The sequence below is a fragment of the Diabrotica virgifera genome, chromosome 5 (assembly GCF_917563875.1).
Source record: "Diabrotica virgifera virgifera chromosome 5, PGI_DIABVI_V3a".
Lineage (NCBI taxonomy): Eukaryota > Metazoa > Arthropoda > Insecta > Coleoptera > Chrysomelidae > Diabrotica > Diabrotica virgifera.
The window spans coordinates 248,940,099-248,960,985 of NC_065447.1; the positions used below are offsets into that span (position 1 = coordinate 248,940,099).

Here is a 20,887-nt window from a genome sequence, read left to right on the forward strand (position 1 = left end):
CATCTTTAAATGAACTTTCCAAATAATGTTGTTTTGTCCTACTAAGCTTTAAACTTTTTTTTCTCAGGAACTTGTTTCCACTGTTCCAGCTTTTGTTTAAAGTAGCTTTCACTATTTCTTTCTTCTTTTTATGGTTCCATCTTTTATCGATGGTTGGATATCAACGTGGCAATTCTTATTTTACTTACAGTGACTCTAAATAGTTGTTTAGAGCTCAGAATAAACCATTCCCTTAGATTTCGTAAACATCTCTTTTATTTTGCACTCTATAATCAAACGTAGCAGACTATAACGAGGAAATCTTACTCTATGACCGAAATATTCAATGTTCCGCCTCGCAATTGTCTGTTTAATTTCTTCCCACTTATTAATCCTACCAAGGACTTCAATATTGCAAATTTTGTCTACCCATGATATTCGTAGCATTCTTCAATAACACCTACGCTCAAAAGTTTCTATTTTCTTAATCTCTAATTAGGTACTACTTCAATGTCCAGGTCTCAGATATGTAGAGCAAAGCTGTAAAAACCTAGCAGCGCAACAACCTTATCTTTAGATCCATTCTTAAGTCTCTACTACATAGTAGATGTTTCATTTTCACAAATTTTGCCCTTGCTATTTCTATGTATACGGCTTTTAATCTCTTTTAGCTTATAACGCCTAACTGTAACTTGGTAACCATTACTGTTAGATCGATCCGTTTCGCGGCCTTAGCAACTTCAAAAACAAAGAATCTTTAACGTGAAACATATATTTTTTATCATAAAATACTTTACATATTATTTATAAAATATGGGAGGCAAGAAAAAGAAATCTGTGGCTAATAAATTAGCTAAAATGTCAGACGAAGAACGGGCGAGGTACATGCAGCATCGGGCTGAAATGGAAGAGGAAGCGAAGAGAAGAAAGGAACAGTTAATCGCAACGTTTATGAAGGTACGATTAATAATGTATCATAGTTTTTAGTAGTACTAAAATGAAAATATTAAAAAATCTTCAGAATATATCACAATTAACTATGTATTATGAATTGTTTTAACGAGACAAATAAATTAACTATACAGGGTGTTTCATTAATAATTGTCAATATATTTTTATAGTGTTTTATCTAAAAATTTAAAAACTATTTTTGCTCAGCATTTTAAAACTATCCGACGTATCCTTTTCATACTTGGCAGGAAGTATAGGTAATACAAATACTGGAAAAAACCAATGAATTCAATATCGACACATACCATCTTTTCGTAGATTTTAAATCGGCCTATGATAGTGTCCTAAGAAATAAATTGTATGAAGCCATGGATGAATTCCACATCCCTAACAAACTGATAAGATTGGTTAAGGCTACAATGTGTAAAGTCGTTTGCAAAGTCGAAATACAGGGCGAACAATCACAGGCGTTTGAAACGAATATTGGGCTGCGACAGGGAGATGCGCTGGCGTGTCTCCTCTTCAACATAGCTCTGGAAAAGGCGGTCAGAGATGCCCGAATAGACAACAGAGGAAATATTTTTAATAAATCATCCCAAATTTTGGCATATGCCGATGACGTGGACCTAGTTGCCCGCACAACACGCAAACTAGAAGAAATGTATACCACCTTCTCAAATGCCTCAAAAAATATGGGCCTGACAGTAAACGAGGAGAAAACTAAGATGGTGGCATCAACACCCAACAATAGAGCCATAAACATCGGTCACCAATTCTCTGTTGATAACTCTACCTTTGAAGTGGTGGACAAATTCACATACTTAGGCTCCCTGATCACCAAGTAAAACGTCATGACAGAAGAAATCAAGCGAAGGATAATCCTAGCGAACAAATGCTATTTTGGACTTAGTAGACATACGAGAAGCAGAAACTTAAGCCAAAAAACAAAAATAACCATATACAAAACCCTTATACAACCAGTGTTGACATATGGATCGGAGACATGGACCATCTCCAAGGCAGATGAAAACCTTCTGCTTATATTTGAACGAAGGATCCTGACAACTACGAGGTATACCACAGATATAAACATATATTTGGTGGAAAAGACGTAGATAGTATCTCTTATAAGAATAGGACGACTAAGATATGCAGGACATCTAGCAAGATCACAGCATAACAACCCTCCTAGAAGAATCCTTATGTCACAACCTGTGGGAAGTAGAAATAGGGGTAGGCCAAAACTTAGATGGAAAGATGGTGTAGATGAGGATGGGAGAAAAATAGGCGCAGCAAACTGGCAACGGTTGGCAATGGATAGGACTGACTGGCGTAATAGACTTGGGAAGGTCGAGGCTCTTTCATAGGGCTGTAGCACCATTGATGATGATGAGGAAGTATAGGTACTGTACAAACTACTAAATTATGTTAAACAAACGTTTCTGTCTATTACCAGATGCGTACGACGGGTGAAAGTGAATGGTTGACCCTTTCCAAATTCTACGCCACTGGCGGAATTGCTATTTTAGTTCAATTTTTGGATTCTCCAATACTTTCCATGAAAATAATATACTCTTCATTCGTAACGATAAAGTCATTAGTTTTCGAGATCTTTGAAGTTAAAAATGAAAAGACACGGTTATTTAGATTAATGTATTGTGTCCCTTCATTTTTAATTTCAAATATCTCGAAAACTAATCATTTTATCGTTACGAATGAGAAGTATATTATTTACACAAAAAGTATTGAAAAATCCAAAAATAACACTAAAATAGCAATTTCGTCAGTGGCGTAGAATTTGGGAAGGGTCAACCAGCCACTATTCCCTGTCGTACGCCTCTGGTAGTAGCTAGAAACGTATATTTATCTTAATTTAGTAGGGTGTACAGTACCTACACTTTCTGGAAAGTATTATAAGGATACACCAAATAGTTTTAGAGTACTGGGTACAAATAATTTTTAAATTTTAATCATATCAATCACATCATAAAATTAATCAAAATAACTGTGCCGTTTCATATTTAACTTCAAATATCTAGAAAACTAATGACTTTATCGTTACCAATGTGGAGTATGTTATTTACGTAGAAAGTATTGGAGAATCTAAAAATGGCACTAAAATAGTAATTCCACCAGTGGCGTAGAATTTGAGAAGGGTCAACCATTTACTATCCCTTGTCGTACGCCTCTGGTAGTAGCTAGAAACGTTGGTTTATCATAATTTAGTAGGGTGTATAGTAGTCACACTTTCTGCCTAGTATGAAAAGGATAAGGCGAATAGTTTTAAAATGCTGAGCAAAAATAGTTTTTAAATTTTTAGATAAAACACCCTGTAACTCAGTAAGGAACCACATTTTATTTAAGTGTTTTTGGTTAAATCTTAGTATTTTGTGCTAAGGTTTCTCCAGTTACTATATGGACAATTATTAATGAAACACCCTGTATATTAATCCTTAAGATCCTGAATTAATTTATTTAGAAAATTTTATTTCTTTTTTGATTTTTATGTATTCAGGAGAAGGTTTTAAAACAAAATACATACATTTTTTTCTTAATTATTTTTGATTTTTTAGAAAATTGCTGTTACATATATGTAACGCTAGGACGATATAGGAGCAAACATATTTAAAATATTTCCGATTATAAATTTCAAAATAACAAACAAATACAAAACTAGATCAATGAAAAATCATAATTAAGTTATTGTAGATTAAAATCTATGTTGCACTTAATGCACACTCCCACACTGCACTTACAACCCGTGGTACGCACATATGAACTACAGCATTCATCTGCAAAACGTCTCCTTTTCTTATCAGGAATGTAGGTCAGGGGATAATCAATATTATCATATCTTATATCTACGACTACTTTGGACGAACATGGCCTGACTGCATATTTTGGTTTGGTACCATATTTCGTAAGACACGATGTTACTAGATATATTCGAAATTCTAGTTGTGGCATAGGATAATAGGATCTATTATGTCCAGTTATGTCTAGCATCAATGTAAATAGACCATTACGTCCATAGTTATGTCCAGCATCAATGTAAATAGACACTACAATCATTTTTTAGAGTAAATTCCTACTTGGTATCTAGCTACATTCTGGTCCATAAGATCAACTTCAACTTTCCTTTCACTAGTATTTTAGCTTTTGCTGATGATCTGGAAGGCTTAGCCTCGTCAATATGATCATATATTTCGAAATCTCTTTCACTATTTTGTAAAACAAGTTCAACAGCTCTTAGAATTCTCTCGGACAGCCTGTTAAAATCATTATATTCCTCATCACCAAACTCCTCGTCTGTAAGCACACTCAATTCTAGGGTTTCAGTACCTATATATAGCATCAACGTCTAAAGTTTCAACGGCATCAATTATCTCCAGCGCCTTTTGAAGAGAAAATCCTTTTCTGGAACAAACAATACGTTACAATTCCAAAAGTTCCGATTTTTGCTCCCATATGTTCCTAGCCTTACATATATGTAATACCAAAAATTAAAGGAATTTTTTAAAAAACCAGGATAAAATTTCTAAAAATTTATATTATCAATAAGAAAAAACATTAATTTATTCTCAATTGAAAACACTTTAAACAAAATATAATAACAAAAGAATATCTAGTAAAAATAAAGTTACTCAAACTTGAGATCCATTTTTACCATAAATAATAAACACCGTCACATAAAACACGCAACTAAATAAACAGGTTAGATCAAATCCTCGAACCAACTGCTGAAAATTAGTAAATAAGTGTCCCTTGAAAGTTTTGTATCATCACATAGTTATTAAAATTAGGATCACTTCCCGAATTTAAGGCTTAAGATTTTACCGGTTTCTGCGTTACATATATGTAACACTAGGAGCTTAAGGGTTAACTGTCTCCAGTTATGTGAACATTTTCCATATAGGTCTATTTTTTGCTGGAATCACTTCAGCATGTACCTGTGTACCTTGTATCAATAATCACGATATGTACCAGTTCCAAACCTTCCAAAACGAAACTTTTACCTTCTATAATAATTTTTTTGTAGAAGAGAAATATCTCTCGATTTATAAGCGAAAATATGGAAATTTTAGTTTTTTAGTTCAGATTTGGCACACAACACTTCCTGACGGATAATGCATTGAAAAGGAACAACTGGATATACAATAGTTTCCATAAACCATTATTAATAACCAACTCTGGCCGCTATGAGAGACAAATATTAGAATTAGAAAATTTGTTATCTTTGAAGATACTTGTCGCCAAAAATAAGCTCGCGTCTCAATACTGACACGCGTGTCATGGGTTCGTCATCACTGCTTTAGACAATATTATAACAGACAATATAAAAGAATTTTGAACACATTATTATTTTTAATTATGTAAATTACCATTTTTTTGAAGGTAACAAAATATAAATAAAATATAACATATAAAATCCGTGATATTAAATTATTCTAAAGTTTTATAAAATTCGCATATAATATTGATAAAAAGACTAATTTAATAAAAAATATAGTTATTCAACAAAATATTATATCAGTAGGTTTTAAAAATACAATGTTGTTTGTGTCTATATGAGAAATAATTTATCAGCAGTGTAACAGAGGTGGCGGATGTTTTTGTTTTGCGGAAGTCAAAATATATTAAAAATAATATTTCAACCAACTTCCAAACAGATAAACGGGAATCTTATATTATAGTGACCACAAAAGAATAAGGCGTGGATAACGCAAAAATTATGATTTGTATTTATTTAATGTCTACAGAACATTCTGCATTCTGTTGCAAAATTATATCATAGAGGGATTTCCAACAATACATCGTATTTCATAAGCATTCCATGTTATCATTGATTCCCAGGATTCTTCTGTAACACCAAAATTAAAAGGCGGGAATCTATTTATATGTACTTGTTTTGGTGTCCACGGCTCCAACACATAAAGCAGACTAGAAAAGACTAGAGAACTGGTGGTTGGATACCATCATCACTATCTTTACTTTGCTGCTCTGATGAGTTTTGAAGTCTCTGAAGAGTGAACTGATCTTATCTTTCGGATTTTTCCCTTTATTATCAATCTTACTATTTCATATTACTGTCCCCTCATTACATGTACTGGATATTGTAACTTTCTTACTTTTATTGTGTTTATTATTTCGTATTCTTTGCCCATTCTCGAAATACCTCCGTGTTTGTTTTCTTCTGTGTCCATGCTATTCCAGTATCCTTTTGTAACACCACATTGCATGGCTGTAGCGTATTTATGTATTATTGCTGGACAGTGTCCAGCTTTCCAGTCCATATATTATCGAAAACACGTAACACCTCAAGAGTCTTTTTTGTATATAATTGTTTTCATTTTTACAAACGTATTTCTTGCTATTTCTAACCTGGCCCTTATTTCTGCTGTTTGATCATTATTTTCTAAAATCCAGGATCATGAGTATTTTTATTTTTCAACCATTTCTATTGGTACATCTGCCAAATCTGTACCTCAGAGTCAGACAACGTAAGTCCAAAAATTGTGATTTTCGGGTTTTTGATGTTTTGTGTGCAAAATTTAATTCTACATCGAGCCATAATAACGTAACTCCTTTAAAAATTATACTATCCAAATTAGCCAAGGTTATAAGAGCGTAAGTGCTTACCCATATCAGAGCCAGAGAAACGTAACTCCACTTACTACATTATGGCTCTGAGGTTTTGCTTGAAACCTGTAAAACGTAAGTCCACGCTGTATGTATACAGGGTGTTTCATTAATAATTGTCCATATAGTAACTGAAGAAACCTTAGCACAAAATACGAAGATTTAACCTAAAACACTTATATCAAATGTGGTTCCTTACCGAGTTACAGGGTGTTTTATCTAAAAATTTAAAAATTATTTTTGCTCAGCATTTTAAAACTATTCGAAGTATCCTTTTCATACTTGGCAAGAAGTTTAGGTACTATACAAATTACTAAATTATGTTAAACAAACGTTTATGGCTATTACCAGAGGCGTAGGTCGGGGGAAAGTGAATAATTGACCCTTTCCAAATTCTACGCCACTGGCGAAATTGCTATTTTCGTTAAATTTTTGGATTCTCCAATACTTTCTATGAAAATAATATGCTCTTCATTCGTAACGATAAAGTCATTAGTTTTCGAGATATTTATTGAGTTATTAAGTTAAAAATGAAACGACACGGTTATTTTGATCAGTGTATTGTGTCGCTTAATTTTTAATTTCAAATATCTCGAAAACTAATAATTTTATCGTTACGAAAAAAGAGTATATTAATTACATAAAAAGTATTGCAAAATCAAAAATTACACTAAAATAGCAATTTCGTCAGTGGCGTAGAATTTGGGAAGGGTCAACCAGTCACTATCCCCTGTCGTACGCCTCTGGTAGTAGCTAGAAACGTTTATTTATCTTAATTTAGTAGAATGTACAGTACCTACACTGTCTGCCAAGTATGATAAGGATACGCCAAATAGCTTTAAAGTACTGGGTACAAATAATTTTTAAATTTTAATCATATGAATCATATTTTATATCATAAATTAATCAAAATAACTGTGCCGTTTCATATTTAACTTCAAATATCTCGAAAACTAATGACTTTATCGTTACCAATGAAGTGTATATTATTTACGTAGAAAGTATTGTATGGCACTAAAATAGTAATTTCTCCAGTGGCGTAGAATTTGAGAAAGGTCAACCATTCATCATTCCCTGTCGTACGCCTCTGGTAGTAGCTAGAGACGTTTGTTTATCATAATTTAGTAGGGTGTCTAGTAGTCGCACTTTTTGCCAACTATGAAAAGGATACGTCGAATAGTTTAAAATGCTGAGCAAAAATAATTTTTAAATTTTTAGATAAAACACCCTGTAACTCAGTAAGGAACCACATTTTATTTAAGTGTTTTAGGTTAAATTTTTGTATTTTGTGCTAAGGTTTCTCCAGTTACTATATGGACAATTATTAATGAAACACCCTATATAGATATAATATACCTATAAATAGACTACAACGAAACAAAAATTATATTTCAAAGTTCCCTGTATATATGAAAGCCACTACAGCAGGGAAAGGTCTCAACGAAAATATTTGGGAAATCACTTGAACATTTCTACAATGTACTCATTTAATGAGGAAGAGTGTAAAAAAGAACAAGTTAAACCAAAAATAAAGTGGATTTACGAAGTAGTTTTCAATCCTAATAGTAAATTATTAATATTGAAATTATTAAAAATATTACTAAAAGATTTTTAAATTGAAAACTTATTGGTACATTTTCCTGGTGACACCTCCAAGACTTCTACAATTTGCAAGTCAAATGGATGCTGCAGTGAAGACGAGAGGGAAGGAATTCTACACTATGCAATTCATATCCCCCGTCTGCAGCTGGTAAAGTTCCAACGGAAAAATGCACCTAGTTACTGTACGGAGTAATACGACTATAAAATAAAAATGTATACCATTTTTATTTAGTTGCAATGCGAAGGCAAAACAATCTTACTTTTCAATTAGAATACGGAGTGCAGTCCAGTCCCTTGAATCGCGATTTTCGGCTCTTATTGGAGCCTTCATCGGAAGGAGCGTATGCACTGTTCTCCATATTTTAACTGATTCGTATCGAGAGGTTTTCCCACCCATTGCAACTGAAGTGATGATAGTAGGTGGCTAGCGCCATCTGGCATTGAAAGACGAAGTAGTTTTCAATCCTAATAGTAAATTATTAATATTGAAATTATTAAAAATATTACTAAAAGATTTTTAAATTGAAAACTTATTGGTACATTTTCCTGGTGACACCTCCAAGACTTCTACAATTTGCAAGTCAAATGGATGCTGCAGTGAAGACGAGAGGAAAGGAATTCTACACTATGCAATTCATATCCCCCAATGATGAAGGCTCCAATAAGAGCCGAAAATCGCGATTCAAGGGACTGGACTGCACTCCGTATTCTAATTGAAAAGTAAGATTGTTTTGCCTTCGCATTGCAACTGAATAAAAATGGTATACATTTTTATTTTATAGTCGTATTACTCCGTACAGTAACTAGGTGCATTTTTTCCGTTGGAACTTTACCAGCTGCAGACGGGGGATATGAATTGCATAGTGTAGAATTCCTTCCCTCTCGTCTTCACTGCAGCATCCATTTGACTTGCAAATTGTAGAAGTCTTGGAGGTGTCACCAGGAAAATGTACCAATAAGTTTTCAATTTAAAAATCTTTTAGTAACATTTTTAATAATTTCAATATTATTAATTTACTATTAGGATTGAAAACTACTTCGTCTTTCAATGCCAGATGGCGCTAGCCACCTACTATCATCACTTCAGTTGCAATGGGTGGGAAAACCTCTCGATACGAATCAGTTAAAATATGGAGAACAGTGCATACGTTCCTTCCGATGAAGGCTCCAATAAGAGCCGAAAATCGCGATTCAAGGGACTGGACTGCACTCCGTATTCTAATTGAAAAGTAAGATTGTTTTGCCTTCGCATTGTAACTGAATAAAAATGGTATACATTTTTATTTTAAAGTGGATTTATTCTAAAATTTTTAATGAAGATTTCAACTTGTCTTTTCATTCACCAGGCAACGATACATGTGATGTTTGTGATAGACTAAATTGTGAAATGAAAAATGAAAAAAATGGTGAACTACTCAATGAACTGAAATTAAAAAAAATAAACACCTCGAAGATGCCTCATTAAGACATGAGTTAAAGAAAAAAGGCAAAATTGAAAGAAGTGCTAACATAGGATCAAGAGTGATTATGTCAGATCTCCAAAAGTGCCTTCCAATACCAGACTTAAAAAACACCAAAAGTTTTTGCTCAAGAAAACTCTGGAAGTAAAATAGTACTATTTATGATGCAACAACTGATAAAACTTGGTGCATGATCTAGAATGAAGTTAGAGCGGGTCGAGGAGAAAATGAAATAGCGTCTTGCTTATTTACATGGGCAAGTGAAGAAATTACTAATAATCAGCCTACTGATGTACTGACTATTTGGACAGATAATTGCAGTGGACAAAACAGAAATATGAATATGGTTTTTATGTATTTGTGGCTCTTGGAAAAAGTTCCTACTGTAAAGACAGTCAATCACAAGTTCTTATTGGCCGGACACACCCACATGGAGGTTGATGGAAAACACAGCATAATAGAGAGAGCTAAAAAATAAATAAAATCTAACACCATTTTCACTACAAATGATTGGGCAAACTTTATTGCTACATGCTCAAAAAAATCTATTTGTTGTCAGATAGATGTGCATTAAAGACTTATTTGATTTTCTCTTCTTGAGGAGCAAAGACGCCCCATTTATATCAAGGAAGAAGAATACAAACAACGAACCATTTCTAATATCCAATGCAGTGTGGTTACAGCTTCGAAAAGGGGACAGAAAGCTATACTACAAAATCAGTTTTGAGGAAGATTCATTCAAAAGTGTTGAACTGAAAAGAAATCGGAGGCAAGAAAGGATTAATATGCCATTGGCAATTCCACAAATACGGGCACACAAAAAGAAAATAAGCAATGAAAAGTACAACGACCTCATGAACCTGATGCAATGGATCCCTAAAGAATACAAATCTTTCTTTGAAAACCTTCCACATGGTGAACACGAAGGCAACTTCCCTGAGGATGACTCGACTGCTCTTGAATGATTTTTTTCTCCTTACCTCTTTGACAATAATGTTCAAAATTAATTGAAAAACATTGACTAAATGCTAATTTTTCATCCATGTTTGTTTATTATAATTACATGTTTTTAATAGTAGCATATGAAGTTTATTTCTAAACACCTTTTCCTAGATAAGTAAGTCCTATGAGGGATTTTTGTAGAGCCAAAATAACGCAAGTCCAGGAGTAAATCCTACAGTAGGGTTTTGTGTGAAGCCACAATAACATAGGTCCACTTTTTACAAAATGGGATATTTAGTAAAAAAAAATCAAACAATAAATACAGGATACTAATTTGTTAATAATAGAAACAATAGTTTGAAGTTAAATTAAAGTGACAGCTTTGTAATTAAGCAATTTAGGTAACTTATTTAGTTTTTACTCTCTCCTGACAAGCTGGCTAAACGTGACTTACGTTTGTCTGGTTCTGAGGTACAGAAATGTATGTTTGTTTCCTTTGTTATTATCACATATTTGGTCTTTTTTATATTAATTTTTAGCTCATATTTTTCTCAGAAACTGTTTGTCTTGTTTGTAGTTGGAGTTGTCCCGCAGAGCTTGCCATAATTACGGTATCTTTATCTTATGTTAAAAGTTGTTCCGTTAATTATATTATACCTCCACTTTCGGATAGCAATGCTTCTTTAAAAATGTATTTACTATATACATTGAACAGTAACGGAGACAATAGATCCCTGCCTAACTCCTCTCCTGATTTCAATTTCTGAACTGGGTTAGATATCTATTACAATGTGTGCTCTTTGAGTCCAGTAAAGGTTTGTTTTTAGTCGTAAAGTTCCGCTTGTCTATATTTTTTTTTATTTAGAATTTTGACCAATTTTTCATGTCCTACTTTGTCAAATGCTTTTTCAAAATCAACATAACAAACATGGATGTTCACATTCATATCCATGCATCTTTGAGTTATCACAAGGTTTCATTATTTATGCATTTTAAGCTTTCTACTGGGATTTGGGCTAGACCTACTGCTTTGCTGTTTTTGTTATTTTTAATGACCTATAAATTTTATCTTTAAACACACAAGGTAACTTTCCCTGGTGCTTAATGTATGCTGGTGATGAAGTGTTTATAGTAAATAGTGAAAGCGACTTACAACGAAAATAAATCTGAAATAGTGGAGACAAGCTCTTGAGGAAAAATGTTTAAAACTGAATAGAACAAAAAGAGTATGTACTGGGAACGTTCATTTAAAGATGGAGTTACTACAAAAAAATTATATCTTTGGATGGTAACATGCTTGTGAAAAGATGGAGATGAATGTAGTGCAATTGAGGTTGGATGGATGAACTGGAAGGAAGTGTGTGATGTGTCCAATGAGAAAAATTCCATTAAAGAGTTCAAATTCTATAAATGAGACCAGCTATGATGTACGGAACTGAATGTTGGGCAGTTAAAAAGAAAAAGAAACAACGGGTGCATTTGGCTTCGTCTAGGCTAGGAAATAATTATCCATGTATAATATACAAGGTGGCCGACACCGACAAGTCCATTTACAGTAATATTAATAATATTGTAACACCGTGCTAATGTTTGTTGACTCCGATGCATGCTCGCACCTTCTGACACTGTTTATTTTCAACAAAATGGGGTTCCATCACATTCTGCTTCCGCTGTGCAACCGCTTGGTTCTTCAAACTTTCCTGTGCCAATGCTTTGCCCCAAGAAGTTTAGATTTGACAACGCTGGACAATGCACTGTGGGGTTTTATTAAAGATTAGGTTAGAAAGATATGTTTCTAATGAGGACTTGCGAAATGGAGTTCGTCAAGCTTTTACGTCAGTGGCTCCGGGCATGCTGAGATGGATGAACATACGAACAGGGTGTCGTATCAAGTTTTGTTACGACAATGGGGGTATGGACACCGATGTTTTAGATCAGTGTTTTTCAATCATTTTGAATTTTCGACCCCTTTAGATGTTGAAATATTCTGGTGACCCCCTGGTGTGATAGCAAGCCAAAGAAATAATTTAATTAAAAACTACATACGTTAGGTAATAATTTTTTCCTAATTTGGTAAATTTATCTTTTATTCACGCGGGCCAAAAATTAAAGAACAGCCAACATTTTGCTTTTCAGTTTGAAGAATCTACAGGTGTTTCCGACTGTGCACAGTTTGCAGTATTTGTGCGCTTTGAATCAGATGACAATATCATGGAAGAAATCTCTTTTTGCAAGCACTTCCTGCAAACACTACTGGCCAGTGTTTGTACGATACGTTTTTAGAAAGCACTTGCAACTACAATATTGATTGGGAAAATATATCGCTATTTGTAGGGACGACGTTAAAACTATGAATGGCAAAAATAGCGGGCTCATTGAAAAAATAAAACCGATAATGCCAATTATATCCTAGACACACTGTTTTCTTCATCGACAGGCTCTAGGGTAGTACCTTCTGATATAAATAACGTGCTCAAGGAGCTAATAAAAATTGTAAATTCTATCAAAGGTAAAGCTTTGCAAACCCGGCTATTCAGAATCGTTTGTGAAGATATGGACCCGCCTTATAAAAATCTCCTTTATCACACAGTGGTCAGTTGGCTATCCAAAAGAAAGGTATTGATAAGAGTTCTGGAACTGAGGGCTGAAATTGTTAATGTTCTTACAAGATGCAAAATCTAAATATGCTTACGGTTTTTCTGACCCTATTGGCTGTTGAAATTAGCATTTTGGCAGATCTTTTTAGTCACCTTAACAATTTGAACAGAAACCTTCAAGGAAGAGAAGAGAATATTTTAACAGTTAAAGATAAAGTAAAAGTATTTCACGCAAAACTTCGTTTGTGGCCAACCTCTCTGCAAAACAATGAGTCTTTTCTCTGTGTTCAGAAGATTGATGAAGATAATGCAACAGACCAAAGTTTTGCAGTATCGGCTCATATTCCTTGCATTATACAGATAGGGTAAAAGCACCAGTTATTGGCCTCTTAAGGAGAGCACGCCAATATATCTATGAGATGTTTTGTCACTGTGGCCTATTATAACTATTTTTAACATCATGGAATTTTATTATTATTTCTACATATTGCAAAATTTTATTATGTTAATCTTTCATGTCTGAAAATATTTTATATGTGTTCTTTTGTAAATGTGCAAATGAACCAGTTATTGGCCACCCTGTTCCAGTTATTGACACCATATGTGTTAGTGATTGACCATCATTTTTTAAAGTGATATTTTACCAAATAATTCGTAAGTTAAAATAGGTAGATAGGTAGGTGTTTGGGTAAGCAAGGATTTTGTGTTAAGTGTGGACACAAAAAAAGATAATTCAAAGTAAATTTTTATCTTTTATTCTGACAAGATTCGCAAACATATACTTGATCTGTGTCGCCATAGAATCTTGTTATGCAAGTTACGTGATATTACGTTCTAAGACACATTTGGCATCTAATGCCTTCCTTACACTCTGTAACATAGTACACATATAAATAACACACACCTTTAGAAACTTTTTGCTTTTTAAAATGTGATCGAATGTTTGATACCAAGTTTGTATGTATTTTTAAAACGCGGAAAAACATTTGATACCAAGTTTCGATTTTCGAAGTGTGAAGGAATATTTGATAATAAATTATTAGACAAAATTGTAATTTTTGTTGAGGACTGATTTGTATTATCATCAAATAATTTCCGTTTGGGTACAATTTTTTTCTCAGGGCTTGGAGATTTAGTGTGAGCGAGAAATATTTTCGGACATAATCTCAAATCCGCTTCTGGTGTAGGTGAATGCTTAAAAATGTCAATATTATCTTGGTTATTTACAGAGCTTGATGATTTTGTGTGAGAATGAAATTCTGGTGTAGGAACTTTGACAAATTCAGGTAGTGGTGGCTCAAAAACCTCAGTATTGTTACTTCTACTTTCCTGGTTTAGAGGAGAACACACTTTCAATGCTTTTTTTGTCTTTTCTTGATATTTTTCAATAGGAAAGTAAACTTTGAAACCTTTTTTTAATTTTTGCCAACTATTTCACAACATTGTTTATAAGAAATTATTGTATTTGGATCAATAAGTGTTGGTAAATCTCTTTCTCTCAAATTCTTTCCCAAGACATTTTGAATAGTAAAGAGCAGAAGAATTCCAAGGAAATATACCGCATGCCCTAAACCCACTTCTCATAACATCTGGATTTAAAACAGGGGCAAGCTATACTTTCGTTAACACTTTTTGGAGGCTGTCTCTCCTAAACTGAAGCACAGATTTGTTCCAAAATGTTTTTTGCAGAGGCTTAAATGCAGTCACATCCGCTGGTTTCATTAATCTCGTGGCATTAGGATATAAAGCCACCTACTAAAATAGTTTTCAAATCTGTACAAAGGTGACTTGTACAGTTAAATGGGTTTTATGCCCATAAACAAAAAGTATCACCAGACGTGTAATATTATTTCGATCTAAATAAGGGTTAAATATATTTCCAATATATTCATAGAAGTTTTTGTTGTCCATCCATCCATTTTCTGTTAAACCAATACCCCACGAATTTGGCACAGCACTTAATATATCATTTGGCAATCTTTTATGGGGATAAATTATCATAGGAGGTAAAATATTGCCTATTGCAGAAAATGTGAACATAACTGTTAAGTTAGCCTTTGGGTTATATTCAATTTCATAGACGTTTCTGGAACCCTTCATAGCCAAAACTTTTTATTTTTGGGACATAAATAAAAACATGTCTTGTCACCATTGAAGATTCTTGTTGGGTCTTGAAGAACGTCTGAAATTCTTTTTTTATCTAGTTAAGATTTTATGTCGTCAAACCATTTGGTAATATCTATTTGATTAATGTTTGAACTTGCTAAAGTCACTTCCTCTGAAGTCCTTAGCGAAATGTTGGGATTGCGCTTTAGAAATGCTGATAGCCATGTTCTACCTGGTCTATTTTCAACAAATGGATTACCTCTAGGGTTACTCTCTAAAAATGATTTAACGGAGTCCTTAATATCGTCAACACGAACAGGAAATCCTCTATTTTGACAATGAAAAATTCAGCGTTTCAGTTGTTCCTCTTCATCCTTCGAAAGAAATGGATCTGGTCCATGCGTTATCTTGTTATGAAATTTTTCACTTTTCCGGTAACTTATGGTGTCTCTGCGAATATTAAAAATTCTTAAGGCTTCTCGCTCACTCATACCATTTTTAATTAACTCTAACGCTTTTTTAACATAGTCTTCGGAATACTTTTTTTATAATTGTTTTCAGTTTTAGATCGTTTTCGCATATTTTCTAAAACAATTTATAATAATTAGTTATTGGCCACACATAAAACACTAGTTATTAACATATGTCAATCACTAGATTCTTACAAAATCTAATGTTTCAGTTATTGGCCATCGAGGCCAATAACTGATACATTGATAATTTCATGCATTAGTAGTTGGCCACCTTAAAATTTACGTTATTTGAATAAATAACGTTATATTCGTTATGAAAGAAAGATAAAATAGAAAGTGAATTGCAGTATATAGTACTTACCGACCAACGCAGGTTTTTCTAGGTAAATAACAAAATTTCGGTTGCACACTAGCGGCACAGAACAGTGTCTCGTTCAACATAGCATACTGACCAAAATGTAATGGTTACCTTGAAACTAGATGTGTAATACTCTAGGAGACAAGTTTCCAAACTTAAAAAGAGTAGTTAGAATTAACAAAATACCAAAATTTTCCTAATTCTAATCAAAACATATTAGTAGGCCAATAACTAGCACATGGCCAACAACTGGTGTATTTACCCTATTGCATAATTTACAAGAGCAACTTTTGACATACTTTCCAGAGTTGGACTCTGAAGCTGACAATAGGCGTAGATGGATTCTAAACTCTTTTTTTTTGGGCAAATCAATAGATCTGACTGATGTCAACAAAAAAATGAAAGAATGTCTTCTAGATTTAGCTGCTGATGACATGCTTACAATAGAATTTTATTCGCAAAGTGTCGACGTATTTTGGATAAAAATAAAACACTAATATCCACAGTGGCAAGGGAAGCTTTTAAATTATTATTAGTGCATTTCGCAACTTCATACTTGTGTGAACTGACATTTTCTTCAATAGTAGGCATTAAAACTAAAAAGAGAAATAGACTTCAATTAGAAAATGATTTGATTAGGAACCTTTCAAAAATAGTGCCACAATTTGATAAACTTTTGAAAAAAAAACAAGCACATCCTTCCCACTAAAATTGTGTTTTAATTTTTCTTTCAGTCGGCCACCCCCCGAGTAAGTCTTAGATTGAAAAGCACTGTTTTAGATAAATAAATACCTAATTAATAAATAACTCTCAAACATAATTGTGGTATACATTTTTTTTTAATTAAAATTAGTGACATATACAGTAGGGTGGTTCGAAAAAAACTTTTTTTTTTATTTCAGATCGCTATAGTGCGCAAAATTTGCCATTGGTAATGGCGAGGAACCGCAAAGTGGGCGACGCCTGGTGGCAAATTTGAAAAGCATCAACTCAAGGAAAACATTGACTTTGCCATTAACTTGTGTACATATTTGCGGTCAGTTTATGTTGTAATTAACAATAATTTCGACTTAAAAAAACTATTGCAGTGTTCCTCAGTATTCATTCCTATTATACTCTACGTAAAGACCTAAATTAACCAATGCCAAATCACACATTTTGTTAATTTAACGTTTGTAGTAAACGTAGTATTTTTTAATGTTTAAGCGACTGCAAAATTAAATAAATGAATAAAATGTAGTATATATTCTGTACATAGAATGTACATTATTATGAAAAATATCCCGACCACTTCGTAATTTCCAGAACACAATTATTATAAAATAAATTCACCTACTTAGTTTCCAAGTTTCCAGCTTTTATTTAATTAAAAATTGTTATCTGTCGGTGTAAAATAAGCTGTAGTGCACCTATTAATTAAATTAAAAACAAAATTAGAAATCCTAAGATAGATTAATAATTTTTAGAACGCTGTGTGATTATCGGGGGACAGATTTTTTTATGAAAAAAAGGTAAAATCAAATCAGTAGTTAGCATAAAATTTTATTGAATGCATACAGATTAAACATAATTTTGAGTCGTCTTTAAGTTATAAGATATCTTAGTTGCAAAACTTAGTGGTTACTTTGGCAAAACACTCCTGTAAATGATTTTAATTTAACGTTTTAGAACTGTGAATTCAAATGACAAAATGAATTGTTTTCCTAGCGTTGTCGTCCATCTTTGAAATTTTGAGCGCCTTCTGTTGGAATTTAATTTTGCGAATAGACTTAAAAAAGTACTAATTATTATTTTTTTATTAATTTGTCTTCCGGTCGCGCAATGCCATTGAAGTTAGCAAAAATTGTGAAAAACCTTAATTTTTCATATTTTTTTAAACAGGCCAGATGGTTTTAATTGCGTTCCTATACCATGAATTAACTACTAAAAGTATGTAAAATCAATATAAATGCTTTTATTATACATTTGTTTCATATCTTACGGTCTCGAGACACATTACAAAATGAGTAAAATTAGTAGTTTTTGCAAAATTTCAAAGTTTGACTGTTTAGTACAATTTAATCATACGACTTTTAGAGATGCTATAGTTTAATTCAATTACAATAATATATTTAAAATCCAAATATATAAGATAAATTTTGATATTCAAATGGAATTCGGTCGCGCAGCTTCTTCAAAAATAGCAGACTACCGAGAGGCGAGGCGAAAGTGACGAATGGCAGCGAAGCGCGCGCAGCCACAAATAGAGATGCATGTGGGAAGACCTCTACAATGGAGTATTTGTCTTCTCCATTACAACGAACTGCCATTCCGCCACACCTTTTCCAACACTTAGATGGAAATACAACAGGCACAATAGGATATCCGGACCGATTGGAAAGACCCTACCTGATTGTGAAAGACTACCAGTTGTTGTTGATTTTAATCTTATCGATTGTGAGATTCAAAAAGTTGCAAAGCGTATTCATAGCAAGGACCGGTTGTACTTGCTTGAGATATGAGAATTCGTCAAGTTAGGACATTGTTCAGAAGACTTTGTAGTACGTGATCCTGGCCCAATGTCAAAGCTGGCATCGCTGAGCGGTGCAATAATGTGGTTCTAATATAGCCGTCTCTGGAACTGTGTCCATACACTTTACTTGAAGCTTCGGTCACTAGCTTAACGCATCTTTCAACTGTCTGTGTATGGCATGGGAAAGTATCTATACTCATAACTTGAAGTCATTGCTCACATACTGTTTTATCTCTTCATTAGTCAATATTCTTATCAGTGGATTATCTCTTCATTAGTCAATATTCTTATCAGTGGAGGGGAGTCAGTGTAGGTACTGGTGTTTCATGTACATATTCAAAGTTTAAGTTTGGTAGTTTAAAGATTCTGATAGAGTCACTTTCAGATATTGCTTGCTTTTCCTTCGTGATACGCCTAAAGCTTAGCTCTCGGATATGGTTTCTTTCATCAGTTACCATAGCCAAAAGTAAATTTTCGGGATGGGCAAAGTAAGCATTCCGTTGTAAAACGGGATCAAAAAGAAGCTCTTCTGGTAAGTACCTTGAAGATTCAATGATTTTGTAATCATGTCTAGGCTTATCTGTGAATTTGTGGTTTATTTTTGTGGCAAATCACATAGGCAAATTATAACATTTGAGAATGAATGTGACAATCTCTCTCAGATTTTCAGAAGGGTTGGACACGCTGATGTAGAAACGCAAAACTCGGTTTGCAGTAGTAAGCCATCTTGAATGTGACGTTGGGCTAGGATCACGTACCCACTACAAAGTCGTCTGAACAATGTCCTGACTTGATGACTTCTGATATCTCAAGCAAGTACAATTATTGTTGCTTGCTAAGAATACGCTTGTCAACTTTTGGAATCTCACAATCAATAGGATTAAAATCAATAAGTGGTAGTCTTTCACAATCAGGTAGGGCCTTTCCAATTGATCCGGAATATCCTATTGGGCCTGTTGTATTTTCATCTAAGTGTTGGAAAAGGTGGTGAAATGGCAGTTCGTTAGTCTGCCGTTTTTGACGAAGCTGCACGACCGAATTCTACTGGAATATTAAAATTTATCTTATATGCTTGGATTTTAAATATATTATTGTAATTGAATTAAATTATAGGCATCTCTAACGCCCAGTTCCACCAACGTGACTTAAGTGAAAATTTGATCTTAAGAAACAATTTTTACTTAAGTCCCGTTGAGTTTCGTTCCAACAACGAAAAATATTTACTTAAGAACAAATATTTTTGCTTAAGCTTAAGTCACCTATTATGACGACTTAAGTAAAAATTTTAACTTGACGCATGCATTGAAATTCATCTTCTGTCATATATTGACAAATAAGTGAGGTTAAATTTCTTCTGTTGATATTACGTTAGGATAACTCGCATTTTTGCGATCTATTTTGATTTATATATTCCTATTTTTTGTAAATTCTACCGTAATATATAGTATAAAGAGTATCATGGTATAAAGTAGTATATCATAGTTTATAGTATATAATATAGTGTAGTGTAGTCTCTTTATCTTTGGTATACACACCATTGGTTTTTTTATTTTCAATGATGTCCTTGTATTTGGACACCAAGGAAACCTATTCCCCGTTTTTTGATCAGAAAAGTTTACTCTTTTTTTAATTTTTTCATATTCTTATAAACCATTTCTATACTCTGACAAATCAAAAATATTACATACATCAATTATATTTTAAAACTAGCAACTAAATTAATGCTAAACTAATTAGTAATTCTCAACTAGATTAATTTTAAATGGGCAAATAATTTCGAAAAATACACAAGAACATGACAAGAATCATATACCTAATAACAATTTACAATAAATATTGAAATGACATTTTCTAATGTCTAATGACATTAATGTCAAAAATGGCACAAATTTTCTTCTTTTTTGGTGTTTTTTTTTTTCATTAAAAACGAGTCAAAAGGTTAAGAACTTTTGACAATTTGGCAAAGTTGGTATCTCTGATAATTTAAGTTTTTTCTTGGCTAAGTTAAGTAAAAACTTGTATGGTGGAACGCAAATTTTTACTAAAAAATTTTTTTGACTAAGCAAAACTTACCTAAGATTTTACTTAGATCACGTTGGTGGAACCGGGCGTGAACGTCGTATGATTAAATTGTACCAAACAGTCAAACTTTGAAATTTTGCAAAAACTACTAATTTTATTCATTTTGTATTATGTTGCGCGACCGGAAGATATTAAACAAATTAATGTATAATAAGTGCCTTTATATTGATTTTACATACTTTTAG

General features: G+C 33.1%; 1 protein-coding gene across 2 annotated transcripts in view; it reads left to right on the forward strand.

The window, feature by feature from the left end:
• The first annotated feature begins 758 nt into the window (after positions 1-758).
• The window catches only part of LOC126884789 (dynein regulatory complex subunit 2), a 73,116-nt gene continuing 52,987 nt past the window's right edge, over positions 759-20,887 (forward strand). Inside the window, exon 1 of one of the 2 annotated variants that reach the window (XM_050651023.1) lies at positions 759-936. In XM_050651023.1, the coding sequence (XP_050506980.1) occupies positions 793-936 (144 nt within the window). In that variant the 5' untranslated portion in view covers positions 759-792. Of the gene's footprint in view, positions 937-18,957; positions 19,153-20,887 lie in introns of those variants that run through there. The other variant, XM_050651021.1, reaches the window with a different exon arrangement.